This window comes from Euprymna scolopes, chromosome 26 (assembly GCF_053919585.1).
Source record: "Euprymna scolopes isolate OS-2025 chromosome 26, ASM5391958v1, whole genome shotgun sequence".
In the NCBI taxonomy this organism is placed as follows: Eukaryota; Metazoa; Mollusca; class Cephalopoda; order Sepiida; family Sepiolidae; genus Euprymna; species Euprymna scolopes.
In genome coordinates this window covers 70401532-70421571 of record NC_136507.1, presented here as the reverse complement: position 1 = coordinate 70421571, position 20040 = coordinate 70401532, and the positions used below count along the sequence as shown (strand labels likewise).

The 20040-nt window shown below is 34.8% G+C and overlaps 1 protein-coding gene across 4 annotated transcripts in view; it reads right to left on the bottom strand.

Moving 5' to 3' along the window:
• LOC145248152 (DNA-dependent metalloprotease SPRTN-like) overlaps positions 1–20040 on the bottom strand; it is a 70457-nt gene that overhangs the window by 13121 nt on the left and 37296 nt on the right. For 3 of the 4 annotated variants that reach the window (XM_080109974.1, XM_080109973.1, XM_080109976.1), the window contains exons 7-14: positions 19667–19756; positions 17315–17380; positions 16128–16199; positions 13511–13546; positions 9658–9720; positions 8669–8743; positions 2470–2514; positions 623–709 (exon numbers count right to left, since the gene is read on the bottom strand). In XM_080109974.1, coding sequence (XP_079966100.1) covers positions 623–709; positions 2470–2514; positions 8669–8743; positions 9658–9720; positions 13511–13546; positions 16128–16199; positions 17315–17380; positions 19667–19756 — 534 coding nt within the window. The remainder of the gene's footprint in view (positions 1–622; positions 710–2469; positions 2515–8668; positions 8744–9657; positions 9721–13510; positions 13547–16127; positions 16200–17314; positions 17381–19666; positions 19757–20040) is intronic. The other variant, XM_080109975.1, reaches the window with a different exon arrangement.

Sequence of the window (20040 nt, the reverse complement as noted above, 5' to 3'; positions counted from 1 at the left end):
AACAATTTCAATATAAAAAGAAAAGGTTTTGTCATTTTTTTTCCGTTGTGATACTTCGTTACTTGAACTTTGGAATTACAAGAAAAGTTTGGTTAGAAACCAGTATTAATTTTAGTTAGTCTTACTTTTCTGCGAGCATAAACTCCTAAAACTGAATACTTTCGGCAAGTTGGTGTACTTGTACCGAAATTATCAATCCTCATTTCAAAGATTCCTAAACATTCAGTTGTCAAAATGCAACCTTAAATAAAATTTTGATGTTCGTACATGTAACCAATCGAGGAAAAAAAAAAGTAAAAATCAGATAAAACTCATGTAAATTGATCAAGTAGTTTTCTTTATAGAAAATCATGAATTTTTTAACGATTATAATAGTAAATTGTATTTATTACAAGGAGGATTTGATTTCTGTAGTTCTAATCGAGTTTTCTCCGTTTATTTAAAACCTTGGTGAATCAAAAACTTATAAAATTTGATTTTTATTTAAAAAAAACAAAATCTATACTTGTTCAATTTACGTGATTTGGGAATATGACATTTAAAAAATTTGTGCATTTTTATTTTTCTAATTATGTTAAATTATGGACAAGCACCAAAGATTCTTATAAGTTTAACTACTTACCAGAAAATGAATGCGATAAATCTGTATCACATGGTATGGGATATGGAGTTGCTTTTCGATTGGTCAAATTATACCTTACTCTCAGACCTACAATATAAACAGATTTAAAAACGTTTAAAAATATCTAATAATCACATGACTGAGAAGCCGGGCCAAGACTACAACTGCTCATTAGAATTTAAAAAAAAAAAAAAAAATTAGATATATTTCATGTGCGTAAGGATTATTTGGGTTCCTTCTCAATCACTATCAGGAAGCATTTGCGAAGATCTACGATATTGTTCAACCAATACCGTGTTAAAGCCAAGATTGGTTAATGATTAGTCTTTGGAATTACAGAAATATGTAGAACTCAGATTCTACGATGTCCTCAAAGCAATATATGGATCACCGGTTTCCAGTACATCTCCACTGTTGAATGCCGATAAGAACACTGATAAAGTTTACTTAGGTTGTGCTCTTTCATTTTTTTTTTTTATTGAAAAGGCCTTCAATCAAGAAGGCGATTACACAACTTCCACAAATCGAAGCAAACTACACACTTGATGAATTGCCCACCATCCAGGAAGTTGAGGAAGCTGTAAAACACCTTGTGGCAAAACAGCAGGCTCTCATGGCATACCCTCAGGTATATAAGGCAGGTGGTTCCCACACTGACAAACTATGCAAGCTCTTTTATTCTGAGTGAAGGGCCTACTTCCCCAGGAATTAAAATATGCATTCATAGGAGATATATATATATATATATATATACATACACACGAGGAAAGGAAACAAAGTTGGCCTTCGGGTCAAGATCAGCGTAGTGTCTGTTTTAGGTTAGTGGAGGAGAAATGCTTCATAACTGAGACAATTTGTCTTTGTTCCTATCCAGAATGCCGTTTCTTGGGGAGTTGGATTTTCCCCACATTAAAAAGCCACTTTGTGTCTAACTGCCCTTGTGGGGAGGCAAGTAAATAGGAACAAAGTTGCGAATGCCACAGTTGGAATTGCTTCTCAGCGTCGCCGGTAAAATTCTTGCAATTCAATCATTTAATTCCAGCACCTAGAAGATGGCCTCCTCTCTGAAAAGAGACACTGTTTTCGTATGAGGTGTGCTACAGTTGACATGGTATCTGCTGCTCATCAACTCCAGGAAAAATGTCAGGAACATTACCAAAAACCTTTATGCAACATTTAGTGATCTGAAAGGGACAAATTTAGATGTTCTGATAAATTTATCTCGGACAATTTCACGATCTTGTGTCATAAATAGAGAGGCTTCCAACGACTTAAACAGGGTTGTGTGCTAGTCCCAACGCTTTTCAGCATGATGTTCTTAGCAGTGTTGGCAGACTGATTCTATGCATAAAACTCTGGAGTAAGCACCTGACAAATTGTTCAACTCCAAATGACTTAGCGCCGTCACGAATGTTAAGACACCCATCATACGAGACCTTCCGTTTACTGCTGATTGTACCCTCAGAGCCAAACATGCACCATGTTAATAGTTTTTATGAGGTGTGTGACAATTTTGGGCTGACTTAACCGACAGGTAATGTACCAGCCTGCAATGGTGGAAGATATGTTAAGCCTCAAATCTCAATTCATAGAACCAACATACAAGCACGGACAAATTCACTTCGAAAGTGAGCCACATGTCCAAATACACTATATAACAAATTTCAAGTGTAGACCAAATACTGAGAAGAGTTGTGTAGATACTTTTCTATCTCTCTCACACACACACACTAGACAAGATAAAGGAGAACAACAGAATTCCCACTAGTCATAACAGGCATATAAAATAAAAAAAAAAAAATAAAATAAAAAACCTGAGACAATGTTAAATATATAAAACCACTAACCTGCTGAGAGTTTCCGATTTGGGGTTTCAAAGTTCTTTCTATTATCTATAAATAAAAAATTATTCATGTAAATTAAATTGATTGCAACAAGTGTTAGATACATATTTTAAATCAGGGCTCTTCAAACTACGACCTGCGGACCATATCCAGCACGCCAACATCTCTAATACAGTCTACGAAGACTATGGAAAAACCTGAAAAATTTCAGGAAAAACTTTAAAAATGTATGTGTGTGAGAATAGTGATTTTTCTTTTTGATCAGAAATTGATTAGAAGAATGAGATTTGGAGAATCAGTTTCACCAAAACGCAAAACTAATCATCACAACAGTATACAACACGTCCAGATGTTTGTGTTCTTTTTATTTGGGCACACGTAGCTCTAAAATATCAGCAATATGCCCCCTCCCCACGCGAAAACTTTAAAGACCCGTTGATTTAGATTAAAAAAAAAAAAAATTGACAAAGTATTTGCGTACATGCGTTTTGCAGATAATTTTTCAAGTCTCTTCAACATAAGGAAAGTCATCGGGTTTGTATTACTGTACACAGATTCGAAAAAGTTGTCAAAAAACAAATATATAACAAATAAATGTTATCAAAGGCAAGATAAGTTACTTTTCTACCAAACTGGATATAATTTTCGTGTTTTTATTCAATCTAACATGTTTATTCAGCTCGAAAAGCATACAGTGTTTACCGATGTATTGGAAAATTTAAAATGGCGGCCGACTCTCTAACACGGTAAGTTCGGAAAAAGGTGCAATAAATAATATAGGCAAAATACTGTTAGAAATTTGCTCAATATATGTTACCGTGACATAACTTGACATATATTCGGTGGGTTTTTAATAGTATTTTGTCTAGTTTATTATTTATAACACCTTTTCCCGAACTTACCGTGTTAAAGAGAGTCGGCCGCCATTTTAAATTTTCCAATACATCGGTAAACACTGTATGTTTTTTGAGCTGAATAAACATGTTAAATTGAATAAAAACACGAAAATTAAATCTAGTTTGGTAGAAAAGTAATTTATCTTGCCTTTGATAACATTTGTTATATATTTGTTTTTTGACAACTTTTTCGAATCTATGTGTACAGTAATACAAACCCAAGTCATCAATATTTGGCTAACAATCCAGTCAAAAAATCAATTTGACTATGCATACATTTTTTCTTGTCCCATATCACTGTCAGGTTTAATAGCTCCGTTTTCTAGGAAATGCAGAATCGTAGTGGATGGTGTACGACTTATTTCCAACTCTTCTTCCTGATACATGTTCCCAGGAATTGCTGCTGCTGCATTGAATATTGAACTTTTTACAAATCGAGCAATGAAGATATTTGCACTATTGCATTGAATAGTAGCTTTCCTCCAGGAAAACCTTCCAACTGCTCATGCTCTACTTCAGTGTGGCAGAATCTACACTTGTCATTGCTGAGACCACTCTTAAAAGAATTGGACATCGAGTCTCGATTTTGGCAGCCATTATAATCTGATAATAGTGAAACGTTCCTCTTTAGCCAATCTGCAGAAACTTCTGTCTATACATGTCAATTCATAAAAAAAAAAAAAAAAAAAAAAAAAAAAAAAAACACTTCACATATTTTAGGTCTTGGGGTATTTTTGGCAACTGCCTTGTGTAGACCTTGAAAATTTCAAAACCACGCTCCTGAAACGATTTAGTTGCATTTTACATTAATAAACAAATCTAAAAAGGAACTGTTGGAGTTCGTTCCCTATGGACTCAAAAATGGCTTGGCTGTTTTTATGAATCTCACACAAACGTACTTCGTGTGCTTGGCACTGTTCTTAGGTTTTGCATCGAAATGTCTTCAATAAGTATGAATAATCAAAATAATTTGAAAGGCGATTTTGATCGAAGTTAATACCTTACACAGCCTAACATCACAAGTGCATTTAAGTTTTACTGCCATACAAGCTGAAAGGCCCGACATAAAATCAACAGTAGGTCCTTTGATATGACAGGCGCATATGAAATGAATGTCTTCAGACCACAATTGAAGTATGATACTTGACTTTTGCATTATAAACTAATTCAAACCATTATATATAATTTTATAAAATTAAAAGTAGGTTCTCTACAGTACAATATAGACTACAATGTATTATGAACTTAGTCACCGAGATCCATGTGAGCTTTCTCCTGGTGCACCTTCAACCCCGGGCAGTGTTGGGTCACCCTGCCAGTATATTAAAATAATTTATCAGTCGTCCAGATGAAAAGATTTACAAGAAATGGTGGTGGAATTATATACAAATATCCATGACAAGATTCAAAGCCCCAATTCTATCTATCTATCTATCTACAAGGGAGTCACTACTTATCAAGGCTCAAAGGCCACTCAAGTTTAAATGTGGAGGAATATAAGGTGATAGTGTAGTAATCGTTAATGATGTAGATTAGGTAGAATTTGAATTATTTAACAAGACAACTAAGACTTTTATTGGACTTGAAAGCTACCATATTGTAATCTGCCGGGAGCAGGCCAGTGAAACAGTGTTCTACATGCAGGCAGTTCTAGGAAGAAACTTTATTCATGGAATTTTAGATTTGGGCAGAGTGGAGGAAATAGTGGTTATAGCTAGTAGAGCGTTTTTGTGAAAGTTTCGCAAAAGGGACCAAAGATTGGAACTCAGACGAGCACTTGCCATGAAAATAACGATAAAGCAGAGACAGGCTCACAACATCTCTTCTGTGGGGAAAGAGGTTGCAGGAAAGAAAAAGGCTACTACTAGGTTTTGAAACCTATTTTGAACTATCAAGGCAGGATAGGGTGAGTCAAGCAGCTCCTGCCCAGATGTGAAAACATTACTCTACTTAGAGAGTTGGCTCTTATACAAATAAAGGAATGCATTTGCAGCAAGATACCTACTGGAACGGTAGAATGATCAAACAATTTTTCCAGCAGTCTTAGTAACAGATTTGATGTGTTTTGTATTTCAGATCAGGAGTGAAGGTCAGTTGCAGAAGCTTGTCAAGACATGGTGTTTCCCCAAGCCATTCATTTCAATTGGGACTGGATGGGGGTCAGAGCGATTATAAGAGAGAAGCTTGGTTTTCAATGCATAATAGTTAACCAGCCATTAACCAGCATAATAGTTAACCATAAAAACTGATACTTCCCATTGCACCATGTGCTCAAGATCAGAGAGAATCCGAAAGATCTTGGTCATTGCTTGCCTTTGAAGTGTTGCTATAGATTGTGGTGTCGTCTGCGTGAATATCTATGAAGGATGTAAGAATGTGATTTTGGACATCATCGATTAAAATCAATGAGTTGGGTTCAGAGCATATAAAATAGTCATCCACAAACTATAAAATTAATTCCTCCAAATCAAGATATGATACCAAGTCTTATGTGTAGAATCCTTATTCCAATTTTAACGAAAATCCCATGATTTTGAGGTTTCAAATTTAAGACTTATGCATAATGCGTCTTAAATTGAAATTTAAGAAATTTTGTTCAATTAGTGTCAAAACTGGATTAAATTTAATGCAAATTTGAAGTTTTGAATAGAAGATTGTGCTAATATTAAAAAACTTTGAAGATACCAATGGCTTGTACTGTAAACTTATTTTCCTATTGGAATGAGTACACGTCTCCCTGTCGTAGTTCATGGAAATGTGGACTCATCCACATTAGTCTCCAGTCGTGCAGTTCCTTGGCGTCTAAACTGAAGTCCTTTCCCTGACGAAATGTCCTTTTGAAATACGTCTTTCGCTAATCCCGCTGACATCCAGTATCAGTATGCATACGTTGGTAATTTTGCTGCTTCATATTCTACTGGTTCACATTCTACCCAGTTTCAATTTAGCATGTGCGATATATCAAGTTTCCGAGCCCCACATATTTACCGTAATCCTCGTACAAGTAAGATTTTGGGGCTGGTGATGGGATGTACATTGTTTCGCCTTTACTGTGTTATTTCTTGGCATACGATGTCATCTACATACACCAATTGCTTCTACTCTGTATGTTGTTGCCATTGTGAACGCTGTTTCTGCTTCTATTTCTTTGACCCATGTTAAATGGTAAGGTATCATGTGGTGTCTCGATTGTCCGTATCCTTTTAACAGTATTTGATTCCAGTTTGTTTCTTTGTGGAATTTTTTTGGGTGCCTCAAAATGTATCACTTGGTTGTTCATGGCTTACTTCAGTACGTTTCTGAACCGATTCCGGAACGTATTTACGTGAATAGTCGACTCCTCCATTTGGTTTGATTGTGCCAATCGCTGTTGCATTGAACATTTCTCCACCACCTCCTCCCGTTTCCTCTGGCCCTCTCTGTACCTCAGCCATTGGTATAGTATTTTCCATCCTATCAGGCTCAGTATTACTAGTATCTCTGCTAGTACTTGATTCTTCTCTAGGTCTTTTAGTTTTCCGAAAATACTTGTCGAGGCCGAGTAGTTGCTTTGTGCATATTGCTCCTGCTGCTAAATTGCTGATAAATCCTTCATGTATTGCCCCTTGTATGAATTTATCGTCTGCTTCTTTTGTACTTGTGCTCGGATCTGCGTATTCGTAGTCATACTTTTGCAATTTCATCGAGTTTGGTTTTGCGTTCTTTTTTTTTTTCTAAGTCCGTTCCTTGTATCCTGGTAGTGTCCAATCTGTTGGTTTAGTTTCTCCTTTTCAGTTGTGCTTTCGTTCGTTGTCATGTTTATGATTCACCGTTTCTTATATAAGTGATTCCACAAATGATTTCGCCTGTCCAATCACATCTCGTTATATCACTACGTAGCCCTGCCTCAAGCCAAGATTTTAAATCTTATTGATAGCTCAAACCATAAAGAATGAGACTGAAGCGCTCCATGATTTTGTCTCACTTGCAGCTGATAGCACCTAAGTCTTTTTTTAAACTTGAAATCAGTACTAATATTTTATAGAGAATTGGCTCTGTAATATGAGATCTGCATGAATTAAAATATATTTAAGCATATTTTAATACCAAATGCACATAATTTTGGTTGCTTGCTTTACAGTATATCAATCATTTATGAGTTATTCAATGTAGACTTCATTAATTTTGGAGAAGTTTTTATGCTTCAAGTTCTTTCTATCTTCAAATATTTATTCATGGTATTTGGCTTCAGATTGGCCTGATTGATATACTCTGGACCACACGATTTAATTTGACAGATACTACACTTTTATAATCATCAATGCCAGTCTGCTAGGCATTTTTCTCTTCATTAACTACTGCATTTATGTTAAGGCAGAATACAGAGCAAAAACGCTCTTTGATATCTAGTGGATGAGGAACTTCTTGCCTCCCTATTTCCTTTCTCACAGAAAAGAAATTGCAAGTATCTGTTCTATTGTTTGTTATCGTTGAAGCTCGGGCTAGCACCTACTTATGGTCTCCCCACTCCAGTATCCAAACTTTCCCAACAAATACTAGTCTAGCTACAACAGTCAATGTTCCAACAGTCAATGTTCCAACAGTCAATGTTCCTCGCCGTGTCTAAAACTAAACGAAAATTCCTTCAGAGATTCTTTCCTAGAAATGTCCGCCTGTGGAACAATACCGTGGGGGCTGCTTCCCATCTGTCTATAATGTGGTCGTTCACAAGTTTAATGTAACTAAATTCTTGTTGAGTAGTCCTCTAATATAATTAAACCCTACCCAAGTTTTACCATTACTGAACATCAGTGTTGTCTAGGTCCACCCTACTATTCATTAACCCTTATCCTAGAGTGGCCTCTAGGCTTCGATAAGCAGTGATCCTCCCCACTAAGTAATAAAAATGGCCAACTAAATGGAAAAGGTGAAGGTCATGTACACATCTGGTTTGGTTACCAAGAAAGTGGAGAGTATTCAGTTCTCTCCCATTGCAAGAACTGGGACACCAGGGTCAGAAAGTGGGATTGAGAAATCCCACTCCCTTGAGGAGCACTGATCTGCAAAAAGTACTGGGGCAGCTCCACCGGCATTTTCTAGTAAGAGCATCTCAGTCGATTAGCAATAAACTAACTCCTAAAAGGGAAGGAAAATCCTGGGAGAGTGAACCTAGAACTGCACAAATCTAGCATTACACCGTAATCAACAGGGTTAAGTCATTACAGGAATTACCTATTCTGTGGATTTTGAGGGTCGAGTATGTACTTAATATTTCCTACTAGAATGAAGCTAACAGTTCTGTCCAAATAAGAAACAAATATACAAACCTGTTTTTGGCAAATCGAATGAATCCGCTTGGGGGACATTGTTTTTTCCCAGTGACCCGTCATCTAATTTTTTTTCTGAAAAATTCAATTTAAAAAAAAAACTGGATGCAAATGTAATGTTTAAATTCAATTGTGGAGGAAAATATTTTGAAAATATTTTTAACTCGAATGCAAATTTTCCCATTCTCAGCTTAAGTATGTAAGATTCCATGACACTTTATCCAATTTTTTCTCTGAAAAATAATTTTTCATTCGATGAGATAGCTATTTCAAATGTAACAATGTTTAGATGCGGTTGTAGAGGAATGTAAAATTCCATTCGACGTTAGAATAGTACTACAACGCATACAGAAGATTGCATCATGGCAGAAATCCAAAGTCATATAGAGTAAGGAAAAGAGAAAACTTTAATGTTTAAGTAGATGAGCTGATGGAGTTCGGTAGTTTTTTTTTTTTTTAAGCTCGTTTTGTTGATTTCCATAGATTGTTTTCCCTTCAGCGTGGAACGGACAATGGAAATCTTACATATAGCAGTAGAAATTGGATTTTGGACTTTCACTTATTGTCCTTTAGTTCTTATACTCCATGAGCAATGTTTTTGACAAATGCAGGATCGCCTTTTTCTGGGTTGGAATCTATTCATTGAAGTTGTCTAGATTAAAAAAATTATTACATACATTTCTTACATAAAGTAGTTTCATGACTTGTCTGGAGCAATTTACGTAGTGCTGTAAGAATAAAGCATCAAAGCCAATGACGAGCCATTGAGCAACAAGTTTGGAGTTTTGTGTTATCTATTGTTGCAGCTACCAAATTAGAGAGAAATATAAAAACTGGTTGCCACATCATAACTGGAACTACAGCGATATTAACAGCTAGTTTTATCAACCAAGAGCACTACAAATAAACCGTGGGGAGCAAGATCTCATATTACAAATACATTTTTCAGCTGCATAGTCCTTTATATGGCAGATATGAATGATACTCACTTGCGGAAGTTTTACTTTTGGGAATTTTTTTTGTTGTCTTCGCAGTTTTCACTTTAGAATTCTCTGTAAAAAAAAAAAAAAAATAAAAAATAAAATAAATAAATTACCAGATCAAAATTTGATTGCTTGGTATTAACGTCAAATATCGGTTTCTAAATGGTTCTTACTAATGATGGTCGATCCTAATCTACAAACTCTGCAAATCTTCTGCATCTTTAGTTCCTCATGAATAATTGTGTTCAGTTCCCAAACTGATATCGAACTGCACTCATTTTCTCTATAGGGACAAGTCCTTATCCATAAAATGCTTTCTTTGGCAAATCAACTTGTGTTCAGACTTCCTTACTCCTCCCACACCTCATCCCTCAGACTCCCTGCCTTCCTTCAATCTTATGCTGATACTCGATTCATGCAAGATGGTCCAAAAGCAATCTGAAGCATTCCATACATTTTTGTAGAATTTTTCCATGTTTGAAAACAGAAGTTTATTGCATATCGTTCTTCTAAAGTATCCTCACGTCCAGATTACATTTCAAAAATGCATCAGCTGTGACAATCAGGCTTTAGTAAGGTTTATTCCAATTCCTGCTGTAGCTGTTCATTTGAACCTGAAATCATAATTGGTCAGTCATCTCAAGATATATAGCAATAACGTAGTCAATTTTCAAAAGTCTATGGCAATTTTAATCGCCTGTACAAAAAGTCTGGAAACTTATTGAAGGCTCCTCATATGTCATGCCAAGAAACCAAACCTTTAATCTATGGGTTTTAACTAAGTCTCCCATTAACTCGTACAATGTTGCAGTGTTAGGTTCGTTGGGTGGATCATGTTAGATTCAAGACTCCCAAGACAATCTCTTTACGATGAGTTGTTGGTTGACAGTAGAAACTATTCAAGGACAGCTTGAATGTCTCCAAACAGTTCAGCTTTTATTCCAACTCGTGGGAAAAGATAATCAAAGACATTATCCTGGCATACTGCAAGCCATAAAGTGACCCCAACTGCTGAAACTGCATACTTTCAAGAACAAGAAAACGTACTATTAAAAAAAAAAAAAAAAATAGAATAAAAAATAAAATCGACATAAGACATTTAGGACCCACAGAACAATTCTATAATCAGTCATCTTTGCAAGCGATGAAGATTGAAAGAGTTCAAGGCAGTTCCTCCCTCAAAATTTCGGTCCTTTTTAGCGCCATTTTTATACATATTAGACAGAAGCTGGAGTAGTGGTAACAAAAAATGTAATAGACAGCATTCCATTTTACCTTCGTGGCAGATGGAGGGGGGTGCAAATGCGTTAATTCAGGAAAAATGTTCTGGATACAGATAAGAATTTGATCTGTAAACTTTTTATCAGAGTTTTGTTTATTTTAATTAGTTTTAGCTTATCGCTCCCTTTCGATGTAGATCTCCAGTTATTTTAGATTTTGTGAAATGTTTATTTTCAAATGTTTATTCATTAACTGTACCAACTTTACGTTGCCCTATTTGTTTAAAGTCATTTCTTATTTACTTTGCACATCTTAAAAAAACAAAAAAAACGACAGTATATTCAGTAATAAAAAACTGGTTATTTCCTTGATCGAAATTTCAATTATTTAGTTCCTGATGATCTAGAGAATATATATATATATATATATATATATATATATATATATATATACACGCACGAGTTGAATCAGACTAGGTATAATGAATTCTTATTAAATATTACAGTGAGAATCTTTTCAAGACGATCCTAGCCAAAATATAAATAGAGAAAAATATAAGTGAGGATTAAAGTTAAAATTAATTATATATTTTCATTCAAGTTAAGAATTTGTTTGAAACATGGAAAATTATTTCTTTAATCCATGGCTCAAATCAGGAAATGAAATGTAATTAGCAAAATTATCAGTTATGAATAAACATTTTGCTTATCTGCACATATTGAAAAGTTATTTAAAATGCATAGACAAACGATATTCAACCTAAGCAACCCAACGTTGAAAGAATATCAATTTTTCCGGGAAATTCCTGCCAGGTAGAATGAATGAATAATCCAAGGGGAGAATTGAGGGTAACAGTAATCCATAGCATTTAACATTTTAATCTACAGAATTAAACTTTAATCCTCACTTTATATACACATCTCCAAGTTTCAAATATCAAGTTTTCTCAGTTGGTAATTTTTTCACATGGTAACCATTACAATGTTGCGTTTGCAACTAACAAGCTTGAAAAATTAAGTCTTTGCTGCATTTGTAGTTACTCATCAGATGTAAAATGCTGTATATGCTCTGGAATTCAAAAAAGTATTAATGGAGCTTGGACTTTCAAAATTTATATAATTTTTAAAAATATAAAACACTAATGATCTTTTTTTTCCCATTACAATTGCTATAGACAAACTGAGTAACGTTTCAAGCAACTGAAAAACATTCAATTTTCTTATCTCGTTCTAGCTGAAGATGAGGCGTCCTACTGAATACTTGAAATGCACCTATTATCTCCTACATTTCAGCTTAGATCATTTTAAGATTCTAACTGTCCATTTAGTGCAGTTGTTTGTATCTTTTGCATTTGGTTCACCAGGTATATTCGCCAGGTAGTTTTTGAAATTCTTTTCATGAGCTCGGTTGCTCTTCTATTTAATGGAATTATGAACATCAATAGGGTTTTTTTTTTTTTTTTTTTTTACCGGAGAGGGTATTGAAATTTTTACTTTTCGTTGTACACTGACGACTACTCTTCATAACAGATCAACTGATCGAATTTCCATAGATTCTTTAAAAGTAAATTCCAATTATATCAGATGGGGAAAAAAAATCGTAAGATTCAGCAACATTAAATCTGAAGAAAATGTAAAAAATCGCCTTCAATGCCTATTTTGTTTTCGCTAGATATCAAAGACCGTTATTAATGCATTTACACTTAAAACGAGTAAAAATAAAAGTTATAAGAGTTTAAATTAATGAAGTAATTTTAAATTTATAAATGTACTAGCAGGCCGGCCAACGTTGTCTGCTCATAAAATATGCTTAACTATATTTTAGTATATGCAGATTCCATATATATGGCATAACTACGTTTGACACACTGGTTCCTGTAGGATCACTGAAGTTAAGCAATGATGGGCCTGGCTAGTACCAGATGGGTGACTATTTGGAACTCCAGGTGCTGTATGTGCTCTCCGCTTATCGATATTGTTTCCAGTCGTCCTGGACTTCTTGCCACTGGACTCGAGCAGTGCCAATTCAGGAGAGGTGTGGTTGGAGATTGCGCAAACCTTGCCACATAATTACACATGCAGCTGCTCCTATGAGAGGTATTCATCGTCTTTTGAGACTGAATGGAGGCTTCAGAGATTTTATATTTATTATTGAGCAAATTCTCCATTATATTGGACCAATATATATATTGGACATATATATATAAAAACTTCAGTGCCATCAGTTTGAGTTGAAACTGGAACAGTAAGCGCTTCAACCATAGTCATTATGTAAGGCCTGCCACCATCGCTACTATTTGAGCTATCAGAGATAAAGCTAAATATGTGTACATATGCATGCTCCGAGATTAGTCGATTTACCCTTGCCAAAGTCAACTGTCTTTTTCCATTAGCAGTTATTTTTACAGGCTAAAAACCAAATCTGAAGTGAGCCACATGTCCAAATACGCTATATAACATTTCGACTATAGACCAAATATTCTGAGAAAAGAATGGTAGCTATCTTTCACACAAAATAAAGATTCTCTATGTGGAAAAATAGAAATCCCACTAGTCATAACCGACAAAAAATTTAAAAAAAAAACCCAAAAACAAAACAAAAAACCTAAAAAACAGTGTTAATATATAAAACCACTAACCTGCCGAGAGTTTCCGATTTGGGGTTTTTGCATTTTCTATAAATGAAAAAAAAAAAAACTTTACGTAAATTCAATTGATTGAATTGAGCGTTATATATACATAAATCAGGTGGGGGGGGGTCTTCAAACGTGAAAATATTCAGGAAAAACTTTAATATGGTTATGTGTAAAAATGTTATGGTTTTTCCTTTTGGTCACAAAATGATTAAAAGAATTAAGTTTTGAAGAACCAGTTTCACTAAAAAGCCAATTAGCAAATAGTATAACAAAAACACGTCCAGGTACGTTTGTTTTTTATTTGGGCCCACATAGCTTTAAAAGGTCTACAATATGCCCCCTCCCCTTACAAAACTTTGGAGACGCTTGATTTAGATTAAAAGTCCTTGCGTTCATGTATTTCAGAGCTGATGATTCTCCAGGTCTCTTTAACAAAAAAGCATTCTACAGATAAGACATCTACCCATTAACTCACATTAGATATTTTTAAGATTCTAACTGTACCTTTAAATGCGATTGTCTGCATCTCTTATACTTGGTTCACTGAGTATATTCGCCAGGTAGTTTTAAAATTTTCTGGAATCTAGTTGCTTCTATAATTACTGAAATAAGGGAAATCTTAAGATTCCAGCTTATTTTCATATCATACTTTAGTATTTTGTTATCTTTTCCCTCTCAGCTGTTCAACCCAGCATCGTTGCGGACACTTAAGTTCTTTCTTCTCCCAGATCAATGGCAGGCTTAATTGCTCCGTTTTCTAGGAAGTGCATAATCGTAGTGGATGGCGTATAACTTATTTCCAACTCTTGGTACATTTTTCTAGGATTTGCTGCTGCACTGAATATTGAATTTTTTACACACGCAGTAAAGATATGTACACTATCGTGTTGCACTGAATAGTAGATGTTCGCTAGGAAAACCTTCCAGCTGGATGTCAGGTGGCTCATGCTCTACTTTAGGTGTGGCAGAACCTGCACTTGTTATTGCTAAGACCACTTATCTTAGAATCAGTCATCAAGCCTTGATCTTCGGCCGCCATCATAATCCGATTATAGTGAAGCGTTCCTCTTTATAGCCAATCTACAGAACCTTCCGCATGTATAGATTCTCTAGTCATCCAGAAAATACTTTACACACGGTTGATTGGACCATTCTTCGATTTTCTTAAATAGGTTTTGGTATATTTTTGGCAACTGATTTCAAACTTGTGCTTCTGAAACGATTCTATTGCATAAAAAGGAACCGTGCCAGAATTCTTTCCATATGGACTCGCAAATGGGTTAGCCAATTTTTATGAAATCTCACATGAAGGTACTTTGTATGCCTGGCAGTGTTCTTAGATAGGCTTTGCAGTAGAACGCCTTTGATAAGTATCGATAATCAAAACAATCTGATGAAAAAAAGGAACAGGCGATTTGACCAAAATTAACACCTTACACACCATAACATCACAATTGCATTTAAGTTTTATTACAAGCCGAAAGGCTCTACATAAAATCTACAGTAGACGTGTTCGAAATAAAGTTTCTCTTTAGAACATAATTGAAGTATGGGACTTAACTTTTGCATTTTAAACTTTAATTCAAGCCATCTATAATATAAATCTCACCTAACTGTTTAAAATCTATGTATGCCTAAAACTTGTCAGATACGCCAGAACATGACAAAACCAGTAACGTTTTAAACCTCAAACTTTCGGAAGACAAATATCGAAAAACTGGCCCAAAACATTAATTCCTTCACGATCAACTACAAGGAGAGGTCGCTTTTTTCGCAGATATTTTCGAAAGTCATCCCTCTTTGGCTAGCCTTAATTTAAACCTTCGCCACTTCCGGTTTGGCAATGGAGGCAATGGCAAAGAAGTCACCTTTCACATTCTTTTCCTCCTTCACAGCACGGGTTTGAGCCTGCATTCCTAAGACCACTTTTTTTGCTCAACACACCCAGGCAATACCAGGCACCGAAGCTAGTTATATATAAAAATAATTTTATAAAAACAGATGTTCTCTACAGTGCAATGTAGACTAGAATGTATTGTGAACTTAGTCACTGCAAGAGGCATGTGAGATTTCTCCTGGTGCAGCCTGATGGGTCCCCAACTAGAGCAGGCAATCGATTTGATTGAAAACTTACAGATTTCGATGACAATATGGGAGTGTCAAACATTCGATCATTCAATCCCGGGCAATGTCGGGTCACCCTACTAGTATATTCAATCTAGAATTTATCAGTCACCAGAGGTAAAGATTTACAAGAAATAATTAAATTATGTATAAATATCCATAAGAAAATTGAGACCCAAACGTTCAATCATATCCAAATGTGATTTTTTAAATTTTTTTTATTTACAAGAGAGTCACCACATCAAGGCCCAAAGGCCACTTGAGGATAAGGGTTGATGAATATAAGGTGGTAGTGTAGTAATCGTTAATGGTGTAGATTGGGTAGAATTTGGATTATTTAACAGGATGACTCAATAAGAACTTGTTTACATTGGACTTGAAGGCTATTATACATTAAATATATATTGGTGACAGGATAAAAATCCCTAGAGTATTTGATATTTCCTTCCAGAATGAAGCTAACATTTCTGTCCAAATAAGAAACAAATATACAAACCTGTTTTTGGCAAATCAAATGAATCCGCTTGGATGACATTGTTTTCTAATGACACTTTATCCAATTTTTTCTCTGAAAAATAATTTTTCATTCGATGAGATAACTATTTCAAATGTAAATGTTTAAATGCGGTTGTAGAGGAAACAAGCTTAGAATGTGAATGCAAGTACAAAATTAAGAATGTAAAATTCCATTCGACGTTAGAATAGTACTACATCAATACATACAGAAGATTGCATCATGGCAGAAATCCAAAGAGACTGAGTAAAAAGAAACAAAAATTTTACATTTAAGCAGATGAATCGAATGTTTTTTTTTTTTAAAGCATCGTCTGGCTTGATTTCCAGTTTCTTTTCCCTCTCCTCCAGCATGGAATGGGCAATTGAAATCTTACATGTAGGAGAGTAGAAAGCGGACCTTAGACTTATTTTGAACAGTTTACTCACTTTCCTTATTGTCCTTTAGCCCTCATGTTCCATGGGCGATGTTTCTGACAAATCAAGAATTTGTTTTCTGGGTTGGAATCTCTACATCTACCTTATAATTGGCTATTTTTTTTTTTTTTTTGTACATCAATACATTTCTTACATAAAGTGGCTTCATGCCTTATTTGGGGCAATTTCCAAATAAAGTGCTGTAAGAAAACAAAGTCCACGAGCCATATAGGAAATTTATCACTGTTGCTGGGTTGTTAATGCGTGAAGAGTTGTCTCCTTGACCCTTATTTTTCAGTGATTTAAACAACTTAGAGCTGTCTCCCTTTGATGGCGTATTATAGAATTGGACAGTTATTTCCTCTTTATAGAAAGGCTCATATACGACGTGTCCTTTTGTGTAACTATGTAAACAGAGGTGTCTTTCCGAGTCTGAAAAGATGTTAAATGATTTTTTTTCTTTATCATCGTCAATATATCTACTATTAAGTCATTTAGGTAAGTAAAAGTATGTTTAAAAAGGTCCTTAATCCAAAGAGCCCTTGAACAACAAATTTGGAGTTTTGTGTCATCTATTATTGCAGTTACCAAATGAGAGAAATATAGAAAACTGGCTGCAACTAGAGGGAGATTAACAGCTGGTTTTGTCGACCAAGAGCACTACAAATGAACCGTGTAAATCAAAGAACAGCTATGTTACAAATAGATTTTTTAGCTACCGTCTTTTTTATAGAAGATATGAATGATACTCACTTGCGGAAGTTTTACTTTGGGGAATTTTATTTTTTGTTGTCTTTGCAGCTTTCACTTGAGAATTCTCTGTAAAAAAATAAAAATTACAAGCAAATGTAGATTTGATTATTAATATCAAATATCGGTTTCTAAATGGTTCTTACGAATGATGGGAGATATCAATATTTTTCCCTTAGATTCAGATGCAATTACCTATTCTGTTCTATAAATTACACTACGTTTGACCAAGGTTGGTGAGTGCTGAGATAAAGTGTGGTTTTAGCGAGTACTTAAAGGAGTTACCAATAGACAATGAATAGGAGTTTGTCCTTAATGCAGACAAAGAGAAATAAGGGTAAAGTTTAAATTAGGGTGTGACAAATGGCGATAGCAAAAGGACTGAACAATGGACTAAGGATGGAACAATAGTAACAACACTTGAGGGGGTCAGCCTGACGCTTAGATTTTGTATACGGCCGCAAGCAGATGGTAGTTCAGGTTCCGAGGGAGATGAACTTACAGCAATAGATACATCCGGTCTCATCTGAATTAGGATGCAGAAACACCTCAAACTCCAATCGACATATGTGAAGCATCAGCATCTGTTTTTGTGTTCACAAATAGAAAAATAAAACAATGTGCGTCCCCATCTACGCCGGTTGCTAGTGAAAGCGTGGGATTACATAATTACCGATTCTAAAACCGCCTAAAAAAATTTTTTTGGAAGGGGTAGTGGAGAGATCAAATTTAGATAATTTTCTTGTAATTTGACAAACTGTTTTCCCATAAGTTGTATCCAAAATTAATAAAATCGAGACTTTCATCTATATTTTTCACTTGTGCCAGCAGCAGAAATGTCATTTTTAATATTATGAAAAATTAAATTTGTTTTTGGAATCAAAAATTAGGTTCAAATTTTTATCAAATTCCCGATTGATCGTCTCAACATTAATTCTTATTCATAAAAAGAGATTAAAATAATCTTTACTTATAAAATATTAACAGGATTTATTCAAGCTCACAATACAATGAACTTCCTCACATGCTTCATAAGACATACAAACGATATGAATAGGGACACAAACATAGAATAGGGACACAAACATAACTGATGTGGACATCATAACGGATCCCATGTCACAACTAATCTGGACGAAATTTGTGGCTCATTGTATACTAGCAGAAAGACCTGACGGGATTGAAACCGTCGATAATTCTTAAACGATATGTATGGCCCAATAAAACTCATTCGGCATAAGCTTTAGGTATTTTATAAGAAAAATAAAATGCAGTTGAAGTTGTACATAACTTCAACATATCAGATTTAGCACTTACTGCCAGAAAGTTCAATGAAAAAAGTGGGGGTGACTAAAAGAAAAAAAACGCAACTTTAATTACCATGTAGCTACTTTTGAGATTTACAAACAAGATAGCTTCAGTGGAAAATACCACTATAAACAAAATTGGACATAATCTAGTTATTTCAATTTTTATCTTATATATTAGTAAATAAATTCTAGAAATGTTACCTGAGTATACGTAATTCTTAGTAAATAAAACTAATGCTTTTGTATTATCCTTAATAACTTGTGATATGTTAGTATCTGAAATTATTGATGAATAGAGATTCATAAAAGCGTAAGTACCTTTGATACCAAACAAGAATGCATATGACACTATTTTTAATCTTTGTCCACTCACTAGTAAGTTATAGTCTTAACCACGTCTTTATACGATATTACCACTCGTTGCCAACGAGTCTTTTGAAAGTGTCGGCGAAAGTAGTCTTCAGAGTTATTTTTTCTCTACTCCCCTTATTTAAACATTGGAGTAAAGAAAGTATTTTTTGAAGTGTCTTAGTCGATACATAGATGCGTGCGTGCAATATATTCTGAACTAAAAAGGGGATTTGCTGTTTGTAGATTGCAAGTCTACCGTTGAGATGAGGAAACATCCTCAAACACCAAAGAGGAAACATCCTTATTTTAAACTTCAGTTGTGATTTCGTTTTGAAGAAAAAAAAACAAAAAAAAACAAAAAAAAAACGGAGATTGCATGAGATGTTACTACAGCCAGTGTCGAACTTCAGTGAACACTTACGAGTTCATGTGACAAGAAAACTAAGGGCATCAATCTATACATATTTTCTAAACTACGGCAATTAACTGCAATCAAGCATCACTCGATAAATACTCCAATAAACATTTACAAATCAACCGTCAGATTATAGGCAGAAAATTTGTCTTGGTATTTCTTTAAAGTTTTCTACATTCAAGCAATCGTTCTTTTAAGTGTGTGTGTGTGTGTGTGTGTGTGTGTGTGTGTGTGTGTGTGTGCGCGCGCGTATATACATATATATAAACGAATACTTACTGGTTTTCGGCAAATCATCAAACGGCATAGTTTTAGTGACACTGCGTCGGTGGAGCTCTTTCTTGTCTTCGGTAATTTTGACAAGTCTTACTAAAGAAAAATTAAAATTTTTAAGAGAATTTTTAAGTTAAAAAATACAAGGTAATCTTTATTATATAAATAAAATGAATTCATTTTTACCCCTCCGAGTTTGACCTTAATAGGATTAAAACTTGAGACATTTCATGCAAACTGCAGCGCATTATCTGAGGTGCGCTATAGGCCTATTACCTCTACACTTGCTCGATAAGCGTACATTCTTATATTTTTCTGGTGAGAGTTCACTGCCAAAGCCTGTAAGAATCAATGGGAGTTTGAAATCTTTTCTATTTAAT